The sequence below is a fragment of the Ciconia boyciana genome, chromosome 1 (assembly GCF_034638445.1).
Source record: "Ciconia boyciana chromosome 1, ASM3463844v1, whole genome shotgun sequence".
Taxonomy (NCBI): domain Eukaryota; kingdom Metazoa; phylum Chordata; class Aves; order Ciconiiformes; family Ciconiidae; genus Ciconia; species Ciconia boyciana.
In genome coordinates, this window is record NC_132934.1 from 219,426,805 (window position 1) to 219,437,871 (window position 11,067).

Below are 11,067 nucleotides of genomic sequence, written 5' to 3' on the forward strand. Positions count from 1 at the left end.
TGGGGGGGCAGCGAGCCCCCTCCTCCCGGCCGGGGCACAAAGCCCTCAGCCGGCCGTAATTAGACTTTTAAATCCTCTTTAGTGAAAGTGTTTGTCTTGAAAATGTCCCCAATCCTCCCCAAATCCTCCCCAAATCCCCCCCGCGCCCCCCGGGGCCGCTGAAAAGGGGCGAAGCCTTTACCTTGGCCCCAGCGGGGGGGGGGCCCAGCGGGGGGAGGCGCTTTGAGATTCAGCCGGGCTGCAAATTGGGGGGGGGAAAGGGCAGAGCCCTCCAGGGAGAGGAGGGGGCTGAGCACCCCCACAGCCCCCTGCTCCCCCCCTGCACCCATGGGTGGTGGGGTGCCTCCGCCGCCCTCCTGCTCCGGGGATGCTCAGCCCCAGAGACCCCCTCAATGAAGGGGACCCCGGTGCAGGGGACCCCCCCGGTGCAGGGGACCCCCCCGGTGAAGGGGACCCGGACGCTGGTCCCAGGGGACGGCGAGGCCTTCCCACAGCACGTGGCCGGGACGGCACCTGCGAGGGCGGCCGGTGCTCGGGGACACTGGGGACACAGTGGCTGCTGGGGTGCATGGATGGATGGAGGGCCCGGGAGGGGGTGACCGATGGGGGAAGGGACAACCGGCGGCCTGGGCCCCCCCACGCCGGGGGCCGCGGCCCCTCGCTCCCCGGTGCTGGCGGGGCATCGCCTGCCCTTGGCCGGCGAAGCCGCAGCCGGGCCCCCCCAGGAGGGGTCTGTCCCCGAGGCCGGGGGTCCCCTGGGTGCGGGACGGAGGTGGGGGGGGACTGCAGGGCTCGGGGTGCCCGGTGCCCCCCACCCCGGGGTCATCCCGTGACCCCCCGGGGCTGGGCTCGGGGGGCAGGGGCCCACAGAGGGCCCAGGGACTGACCGTCCGTCCGTCCGTCTGTCCAGCCCCCCCCAGCCGGGGTGACCTGCTCTGAGGATGGGGGGGGGCTGTGCGTCCCCCCGAGCATCCCCCCGCCCCGTCCCCCTGCACGGGCACGAAGGAGCCCCCAGCCCCGCTCCCCGTCCCCGCGGGACCCCTGCGAGGGGGGTGGGGGGGGCGGGGGTGCTCCGGGCCCCCCGGTGCTGGGCTCCGGGGCTGCGCTGGCTGGGGGCACCCCCCCCCAGCTGTGCCGTGGGTGGGTGCCCGGAGGGGCCGGCCTGGGCGTGGGGCACCCTGGGCCCCCCCTGTGCTGCCGTGGGGTGTGGGCGGGTGGAGGCGCCCGGGGGAAGGGGCTGTGGGGTGGGGAGGGGTCCGTGGGGCTGGAGGGCAGGGTGGGGTGGGGATGAGGAAGGGAAGAGGGATGGGGAAGGGGATGGAATTGGGAAGGGGAAGGGGATGAGGATGAGGATGGGGAAGGGGATGGGGATGGAATTGGGATGGGGATGGGGGTGAGGATGGGGATGGGGAAGGGGACGGAGCTGGGCTGGGGCCGGGGGGCCAGGGGTGGCGGACGGCACCGGGGATGGGGGTGGCGGCGGGGCCGGGGCCGCCGCTGCCGGGCCGGGGGGGCCCCGCCGCGGGCAGGACCGGACCGCCCGCCCCGACGTGCGCGGCTGCGGGGCCGGGGCCGGGGCCGGGGCCGGGGCCGGGGCCGGGCGGGGTTGCGGGGCTCGGCGGGCGCCCGCGAAGGGTTAAGGGCGGGGGCGGCGGCGGGGCGGGGGGCGGCTCCGCCCGCTGCCGCCGCGCCCGCCGTCCCCGGGAGATATTGTCATGCAAAACCCCCGGCGAGCGCGGGCTTTGTCCGCCGCTCCCCCCGCCGGTATATTTACGGGGCGCGGCGGCCCGGGGCGGGCTGGGGCGGCGGATGGCGGGGGCGGGCCGGGGGCCGGCGGGCAGGCGGCGGCGGTGACGGGCGGGCGGCAGCCGGGGCCGCTCCGCGCTCGCCATGGACTACTCCTACCTCAACTCCTACGACTCCTGCGTGGCCGCCATGGAGGCGTCCGCCTACGAGTTCAGCCCCTGCAGCCAGGCCGGCTCCTTCCAGTACAGCCCCATGCGGGGGGGCTTCGCGCCCGGCCCCGCCTGCGCCCCGCTCGCCCCCGCCAGCTGCGCCCTGGGCGCGCTCCGCGACCACCAGCCCTCGCCCTACGCGGCAGGTAACGGCCCCGCCGCCGCCCGCCCCGTCGGGGCTGGGTCCCGCCGCCGCGCGGTACTGCCGGTCCCCGCTGCCGGCGGTCCCCGCTGCCGGCGGTCGCGGCGGTGCCCGGCACCGCCGGGGCTCGGGGCCGTCGGTTCCCGCTGCCGCCGGTGCTCGGTAACGCCTCTACCCGCTGCCGCCGGTGCCCGGTACCGTCGGTCCCCGCCGCCGGCGGTCCCGGCGGGGCTCGGTCGCGGCGGCGCCCGGCGCTGCCGGGGCTCGGGGCCGTCCGTAACGGCCGCCGGCGGTGCTGCGTGCCGGCCGTGCTCCATACCGTCGGTTCCCGCTGCCGCCGGTGCTCGGTACCGTCTATACCCGCTGCCGCCGGTGCCCGGTACTGTCGGTCCCCGCCGCCGGCGGTCCCGGCGGTGCCCGGCACTGCCAGGGCTCGGGGCCGTCGGTTCCCGCTGCCGTCGGTGCTCGGTACCGTCTGTACCGGCTGCCGCCGGTGCTCGGTGCCCCCGGTGCCCGGTACTGTCGGTTCCCGCTGCCGCCGGTGCTCCGTGCCGGCGGTTCCCAGTAGCGTCGGTGCTCGATAACCGTCGGTTCCCGCTGCCGGTGGTGCCCGGCAGTGTCGGTGCCCGCTGCCGCCGGTGCTCGGTAACGTCTATACCCGCTGCCGCCGGTGCTCGGTGCCGGCGGTGCTCGGACCGGCGGCTCCCGCTGCGGCCGGTGCTCGGTGCCATCGATTCCCGGTACCGCCGGTGCCCTTTGCCGCCGGTGCTCGGTACCTTCGGTTCCCGGTACCGCTGGTGCTCGGTACCGGCGGTTCTCGCTGCCGTCGGTGCTCGACAACCGTCAGGGCTCGATGCCATCGGTAACGACTGCCGCCGGTGCTCGGTGCCACCGATTCCCGGTCCCGGTACCGCCGGTGCTCGGTACCGCCGGTGCTCGGTGCCACCGACTCCCGGCACCGCCGGTGTCCGCAGCCCCGCAGCCCCGGGCCGTTCCCCACCGCGGTACCGGCCGGGCGCCCCGGGCGCGGCCGCGGAGCCCCCGAGGTCCCCGGGGCGGCGGCGGCGCCGGAGCGGGGCTGGGCGGGGGTCGCCGCCGCCGGGTCCCCCCTCCCCGCTCCGCTTTCGTTGTCGCCGCGGACGCGCTGCCCGCGGATGCGCCGACAACGACGGGGCCGCCGGACGGCACCGGCCGCTCCCCCCGGCCCCGGCCCCGGCCCCGGTCCCGGTCCTGGTCCCGGTCCCGGTCCCGGTCCCGCACCGCGCTTCCCCCCCCTCCCGGCACCGCGTCCCGCCGAGGGGGCGGCGGCGGCAACGAACGAACGGGACCGGGGCCGAGCTCTGCCGCCACCCTGCCTGCCCTGCCCGGTTCATCCCTGCCCGGTGCCTCCGCGCCCGGTTCATCCGTGCCCGGTGCATCCCTGCCCGGTTCATCCCTGCCCGGTGCCTCCGTGCCCGGTGCCTCCGTGCCCGGTGCCTCCTGCCCGGTGCCTCCTGCCCAGTTCATCCGTGCCCGGTGCATCCCTGCCCGGTTCATCCCTGCCCGGTTCATCCCTGCCCGGTGCCTCCTGCCCGGTGCCTCCTGCCGTGCGGGTCCCGGCCGGTGCCCCCCTGCCCTCCCTGCCCCCCGGCTCCCTGCCCCCCTGCCCGCTCACCCCCTCCTCTCCCTCCCCAGTGCCCTACAAATTCTTCTCGGACCCGTCGGGCATCAACGAGAAGCGGAAGCAGCGCCGGATCCGGACGACGTTCACCAGCTCCCAGCTGAAGGAGCTGGAGAGGGTCTTCGCCGAGACCCACTACCCCGACATCTACACCCGCGAGGAGCTGGCCCTCAAGATCGACCTCACCGAAGCCCGGGTGCAGGTGAGCTGCCGGGGGCACCCAGGGGCCCGGGGACGGAGCGGGGGGCTCTGGGCCCACCCGAGCGGGAGCTGGGGTGCAGGTGGCCGCGCCCCAACCGCGGGCTCCGCGGCCTGGGGACCCTGCCCGGGACCCCGCCGCTTTGCCGGGGTAGCGGTGGGGACCCCCTGCAGGGTCCCAGCGCGGGGACCCCCCCCCGGCCACTCGAACGCGTCCGTGAGTTTGCCCGGTGCCGGGCCCGGGGCGTTTCCCCCGGCGGTGCCCAGGCAGGCCCCCGGGGATCGGCTGGGACGGGGGACGGGGACCCCGCTCCGTCACCGCAGCGGCGAGGGGACGGGATGGGGCAGCGTCGTGGGGGGCTCGGAGGAAACCCCCGGGGCCCAGCCCGGCTGCCGGCAGAGATGGGGGCTTTGGTTTGTGCCGCGTCACCGTTGCGGTGGCACCCACCAGCCGCGGTTTATCACAGCCCCAAATGCACCGAGGGCGGGTGGGGTCGTAAAGGCAGCGGGGGACGGAGACCGGCCCCACGGCGAAGACCCCCCTTAGTCGGTGCGGCCCCCCTTCCTCGGGGCAGCCCCCCCTTTGTCAGCACCGCGGTCCCCACGGGGCACCCGGTCCCGCTGCAGGGAGAGGCTCCCCGTGGGACGATGGCCCTCGGAGGGACGCGGCCAGTGTCACCCCTCCGGAGAGGGGGGACGCTGCTCGGGGGGTGCTCGATGGGGAGGGAGACTCCCCGCAGAGGGAGGGGATCTGTCCCTCGGCCCCCAGCCCGGCTGCCGCAGTGCCGGCCGCGGGGCGTGCAGGGCTCGGGGCAGGGGTCCCCACCCGGCCTCAGCCCCAGCTCCTCGCCGGTTTTGGGTGCAAACCGGGTGGGCTGGGGCAGCTCCTGCCCCCCAGCGCGGGGCTCTCGGGCACCGTGGGGTGATTCCCTTTGTCAGCGCTGGGGGGGGAGAAACGGCGGTCCCCCATTTCCACGGGCGAAGGGTGGGTGCCTGGGAGTGCCACGGGGCCGTGCCGGGGGGCTGGGACCGTGCCAGGGTACGGGGGGGCTGAGAGGGGCCGGGCGGGACCGGAGCAGCGGGCACGGCCGGGGAAGGGCACGGGGAGCGGGGTTTGGCCGCTGCACGCCAAGCCGTGGCGACCCACAGCTCGGTGACGTGGGGACAGCTCAGGAGGGGTGTCTGGGTGCCTTTGGTGGGTGCCGCTGCACCCCAGCCCCGGCTCTCCCCCTCGGTGGGTCCCAGCAGCGAGATCCATCTCCAGCCAGCGCCCGCGTCCCCGGCACCCCGGGGAACGTCCCTGGGCCACCCCCCGGCGTGTCCTTGCACCGGGGATGCTCCGGGGGTGAAGGGCCCCGTGGGACCCCTCTCCCCCACAGCGTCCCCCGGTGCGGTGGCGCAGCCAGGGGATATGGCCGGGCTGGCGGTTGGCACTCACCGGGACGGCACGGCTCGGCCCCGGCAGCCGCCCCTCCGCAGCAGCGGCGCAGCCTGCCCTTGGCCTTCAGCAGCCCGCAGGCAGGACGGACGCTGCAGCCCCACGGGGCCGTGGGGTCCTGACCCCAAGGATGGGGGGCCGGGCGGCGTTCCCAGGCCCGGCCGTTTCCAGGGGAGGCCGGTGACGTCCCCAGCCGGCCGCGGGGACAGAGCCTGCTGCGGTTCGGGGTGGACCTGGTCCTGGGGGAAAACCGCTGGCAATGAAGTGGTGATGCCCACGGGTGATCCCCGTCCTGCCGGGACCGTGCGCTACCGAGTCCTCGCTGGAGAGAGGGGGTCCCACCTCTGGGGTCACCTCCCTCCCCGGCAGGGACACGAGCAGGGCCGATGCCACGGTGGGCACCGCGGGGAAGGTGTGTGCCGGGGAGCTGGGGGGGGGCACAGGCTGGGTGGGGGGGGCTCTGTCCCCACGAGGTGCAGGCGGGGTGCAGCCTGGGCCCCGGCAGGGCCCCCTCCCCGTCAGCCCCCCGGCATCGCCGGTGCTCGTGCCGCAGCACCGCAGCCGTGCCGGCGCCCGGCGTCAACGCTGCAAAGCTTGTAGCTGGTTTTAAATATATTGACCCCCCCCGCCCCGGTGCGGTGGAAAACGTTTCGCCCGTGGGAGTGGGGGTGCTGCAAGGGGCACCCCGGGGCGAGCACCCCGGCATGGGGGGGCCGCGGAGCTTCGGGTTCCCCGAACCCGCCGGGACGGTGGCGCGGGGTCCTCCCGTCCCCTCCGTCCCCTCCAGGTCTGGTTCCAGAACCGCCGAGCCAAATTCCGCAAGCAGGAGCGGGCGGCCAACGCCAAGGGTACCGGTGGCACCGCCGGCACCGCCAGCAAGAAGTCAGAGCCGCGCTCTTCCTCGGAAGACGACGAGTCCAAGGAATCCAACTGCAGCCCGACGCCGGACAGCACGGCATCCCTGCCCGCTGCCGGCAGCCTCGGCAGCCCCGGCAGCAGCCTGAGCCCCAGCCCCGGTGCGGGGCCACCCATGGGACCCGGCCACCCCCCCCAGCCCCTCAAGGCACCCATCTGGCCCGGCGTGAGCACCAGCAGCGGTGCCGCCAACGCCGCCGACCTGCTGAAGGCCTGGCAGCCTGCCGAAGCCGTGCCGGGACCTTTCTCCGGTGTCCTCTCCTCCTTCCATCGGAAGCCCAACGCCCTCAAGACAAACCTCTTCTGATGCGCCGGTCACCGGATCCGGCTGCCCCGAACCCCCCCCGGCCCCCCACCGCCGCCCCACGCCCCCCGCCCGCCGCGCCGACGCTCCCACCACGGACCCAGCGATGATGCTCCGGCAAACGGCTGCCGGCGAGGAGATGGACCGGGGACCCTGCACCCCTGCCTGGCCGCCTGCACCCGAGGCTGCTCCCCGGGGGGGCCACGGGACCCCCACCCTCTCCTGGACCCCACTCCGGCATCGTGGCAGCCCCCCCCGGGAGACCCCCCCCGGGGTGAGGAAGCACTTCAGGGTTGGGGTTCCTGGGGGCCGCAGGGGGAGCAGTGCCGGGGAGTTTGGCAGCGAGAGCCCCCTCGGCGCGGGGAGGGGGTGATGCCCCCCCCCAGATCCCACCTGCGGACACGGATTTGCCCCCCCCAGCAGCACCCCGGCCCGGCAGGACTGGAGGGGAGGAGACCCCCTCCTCCGGATGCGATGGGATTTTGGGGGGCAAACACGGGACGGGGGCTTCGCGCTCACCGGCAACGCCACGATGCCGCCAACGGGGACGAGGCGCCGGGAACCGTCACCATCCTGCTGTGCCAAGGACGAGCCGCCCCGGTGATGCCGCAGCTCCCCCGGAGAGGGGCTGGCGTGGGATGGACCCCCCCGGAGCAGATTGTGGGACCCCTTGGAGGAGCCGTGACCCCTCGCCAGCCGTCACCGCTGTGCCAGGAGCAGGACGGGTGCTGCCAGCGGTGCCGGTGCGGCTGCAGCCGGGACCACCCGGCACATCGCCGCCCGGCAGTGACCTTGCGGAGGGGCCGGGGGGGGCCGGGGGTGCAGCTAGGCCCCTGGCACCCACCACGCCGGTGCTGCCCGTGCCACGGACTTCGCCAGCGTGGTGAGCATCGGCGTGGCCGTGCCAGCGTCCCTGTCTGTGTGTCTGTGCAGTGGCGGCAGCCGGACCCCTCCCCGTCCCCTCCCCGCCGAGGGTCGTGTGTCCCCCCCCCGTCCCAGCTGAGGTGGGTTTGGGTTTCGCCTTTTTTCTTTCTTTTTTTTTGTTTTTTTTTGGTTTTTTTTAACTGTTCTGTAATTTATTGACCCCGTTTGCAAATGACACTAATCCAAATAAAACTTAATTTATTGAAGACGCCGCCAGCCCCCTGCCCTCCCCCAAACCGCCCCCAGGGCTGCGGGGGGAGGGCTGCACGGCCACCCCCCCCCCCCGAGCCCCCCAAGACTCCCCTGTGCCAGCCGGGGGCCCCCGGGCAATGCCAGGGGTGCCGCAGAGCCCCAACCCCGGTACCTGTGGGGTGTTCCGGGCCCCCCCCCCCCAAAAAAAAGGCTCTGAGCAGCTGCAGGGACTTGGCGTGGCACCCAAGGCCGGGGGGAGGAGGGGGTGCCCCATGCACCCCCTGGCACCCTTGGGTGGGTGGTGACGGGGAAGGTCCCCGGGGGCAGCGGGATGGGGCGCGGAGCATGTGGGGTGCCGTGCGGTGAGGGGGGGTGGGCCGGGGTGAGGAGGGGCCGGGGGGGCCTGGGGCCCTGAACCCCCCCAGGATGGGCAGGGAGCGGGCAGGGGGCTGCAGGGTGTGCAGGCAGGGTGCTCAGGGCGTGCAGGCAGGGCGTGCAGGCAGGGTGTGCAGGCAGTACAGGCAGGACGTGCAGGCAGTACAGGCAGGGTGTGCAGGCAGTACAGGCAGGGCGCTCAGGGCGTGCAGGCAGGGCGTGCAGGCAGTACAGGCAGGGCGTGCAGGCAGGGTGCTCAGGGTGTGCAGGCAGGGCGTGCAGGCAGGGTGTGCAGGCAGTACAGGCAGGGTGTGCAGGCAGGGCGTGCAGGCAGTACAGGCAGGGTGTGCAGGCAGTACAGGCAGGGTGTGCAGGCAGGGTGTGCAGGCAGGGTGCTCAGGGTGTGCAGGCAGGGCGTGCAGGCAGGGTGTGCAGGCAGTACAGGCAGGGTGCTCAGGGTGTGCAGGCAGGGTGTGCAGGCAGGGTGTGCAGGCAGTACAGGCAGGGCGTGCAGGCAGTACAGGCAGGGTGTGCAGGCAGTACAGGCAGGGTGTGCAGGCAGGGTGTGCAGGCAGGGTGCTCAGGGTGTGCAGGCAGGGTGTGCAGGCAGGGTGTGCAGGCAGTACAGGCAGGGTGTGCAGGCAGGGCGTGCAGGCAGTACAGGCAGGGTGTGCAGGCAGTACAGGCAGGGTGTGCAGGCAGGGTGTGCAGGCAGGGTGCTCAGGGTGTGCAGGCAGGGTGTGCAGGCAGGGTGTGCAGGCAGTACAGGCAGGGTGTGCAGGCAGGGCGTGCAGGCAGTACAGGCAGGGTGTGCAGGCAGTACAGGCAGGGTGTGCAGGCAGGGTGTGCAGGCAGGGTGCTCAGGGTGTGCAGGCAGGGTGTGCAGGCAGGGTGTGCAGGCAGTACAGGCAGGGTGTGCAGGCAGGGTGTGCAGGCAGTACAGGCAGGGTGTGCAGGCAGTACAGGCAGGGTGTGCAGGCAGGGTGTGCAGGCAGGGTGCTCAGGGTGTGCAGGCAGGGTGTGCAGGCAGGGTGTGCAGGCAGTACAGGCAGGGTGTGCAGGCAGGGCGTGCAGGCAGTACAGGCAGGGTGTGCAGGCAGGGTGCTGGCACAGTGTGCTCGGTGCAGGGCTGCGCTGCTGGGTTGGGGTCTGGGGGGGGGGACGGGGATGGGGGGGGTCTGTGCACTGGGGACACTGGGCAGGGGGGCGGGGATGGGGGCTCTTCCAAACAGGGCAGCAGAAGTGTCCCCACACGGCCCCGCTCCTTGGGGAGGGGACAGGGGACCAGGTCTCCACCGTGCTGGGACCAGTATGGCCAGCCCAGAGAATCCTCGATTATGCTGGGACCAGTATGGCCAGCCCGGAGGGTCCCAGGCCATGCTGGGACCAGTATGGCCAGCCCAGAGAGTCCCAGGTCATGGTGGGACCAGTATGGCCAGCCTGGAGGGACCCAGATTATGCTGGGACCAGTATGGCCAGCCCGGAGGGTCCCGGATTATGCTGGGACCAGTATGGCCAGCCCGGAGGATCCCAGGCCATGCTGGGACCAGTATGACCAGCCCAGAGAGTCCCAGGTCATGGTGGGACCAGTATGGCCAGCCTGGAGGGACCCAGATTATGCTGGGACCAGTATGGCCAGCCCGGAGGGTCCCGGATTATGCTGGGACCAGTATGGCCAGCCCAGAGGGTCCCGGATTATGCTGGGACCAGTATGGCCAGCCCGGAAGGTCCCGGATTATGCTGGGACCAGTATGGTCAGCCCGGAGGGTCCCGGATTATGCTGGGACCAGTATGGCCAGCCCAGAGGGTCCCGGATTATGTTGGGACCAGTATGGTCAGCCCGGAGGGTCCCGGATTATGCTGGGACCAGTATGGTCAGCCCGGAGGGTCCTGGATTATGCTGGGACCAGTATGGCCAGCCCGGAGGGTCCCGGATTATGCTGGGACCAGTATGGTCAGCCCGGAGGGTCCCGGATTATGCTGGGACCAGTATGGCCAGCCCAGAGGGTCCCGGATTATGCTGGGACCAGTATGGCCAGCCCAGAGGGTCCCGGATTATGCTGGGACCAGTATGGCCAGCCCGGAGGGTCCCAGATTATGCTGGGACCAGTATGGCCAGCCCGGAGGGTCCCGGATTATGCTGGAACCAGTATGGCCAGCCCGGAGGGTCCCGGATTATGCTGGGACCAGTATGGCCAGCCCAGAGGGTCCTAGATTATGCTGGGACCAGTATGGCCAGCCCGAAGGGTCCCAGGTCATGGTGGGACCAGTATGGCCAGCCTGGAGGGTCCTGGATTATGCTGGGACCAGTATGGCCAGCCTGGAGGGTCCTGGATTATGCTGGGACCAGTATGGCCAGCCTGGAGGGACCCAGATTATGCTGGGACCAGTATGGCCAGCCTGAAGGGACCAAGACCATGCTGGGACCAGTATGGCCAGCCTGAAGGGACTCGGATTATGCTGGGACCAGTATGGCCAGCCCGGAGGGTCCCGGATTATGCTGGGACCAGTATGGCCAGCCTGGAGGGTCCCAGATTATGCTGGGACCAGTATGGCCAGCCTGGAGGGTCCCAGATTATGCTGGGACCAGTATGGCCAGCCCGGAGGGTCCCGGATTATGCTGGGACCAGTATGGCCAGCCCGGAGGGTCCCAGGTCATGGTGGGACCAGCATGGCCAGCCTGGAGGGTCCTGGATTATGCTGGGACCAGTATGGCCAGCCTGAAGGGACCCAGACCGTGCTGGGACCAGTATGGCCAGCCTGGAGGGTCCCGGATTATGCTGGAACCAGTATGGCCAGCCTGGAGGGTCCCGGATTATGCTGGAACCAGTATGGCCAGCCCGGAGGGTCCCAGGCCATGGTGGGACCAGTATGGCCAGCCCAGAGGGTCCCGGATTATGCTGGGACCAGTATGGCCAGCCTGAAGGGACTCGGATTATGCTGGGACCAGTATGGCCAGCCCGG

General features: G+C 72.5%; 1 protein-coding gene across 1 annotated transcript; it reads left to right on the top strand.

Moving 5' to 3' along the window:
* The first annotated feature begins 1,840 nt into the window (after positions 1-1,840).
* On the top strand, positions 1,841-6,935 carry PHOX2A (paired like homeobox 2A). The gene is made up of 3 exons (XM_072851009.1): positions 1,841-2,101; positions 3,772-3,959; positions 6,181-6,935. The coding sequence occupies exons 1-3, from the start codon at positions 1,891-1,893 to the stop codon at positions 6,613-6,615; spliced, it is 834 nt and encodes a 277-aa protein (XP_072707110.1). The 5' UTR covers positions 1,841-1,890; the 3' UTR covers positions 6,616-6,935.
* The last annotated feature ends 4,132 nt before the right edge of the window (positions 6,936-11,067 follow it).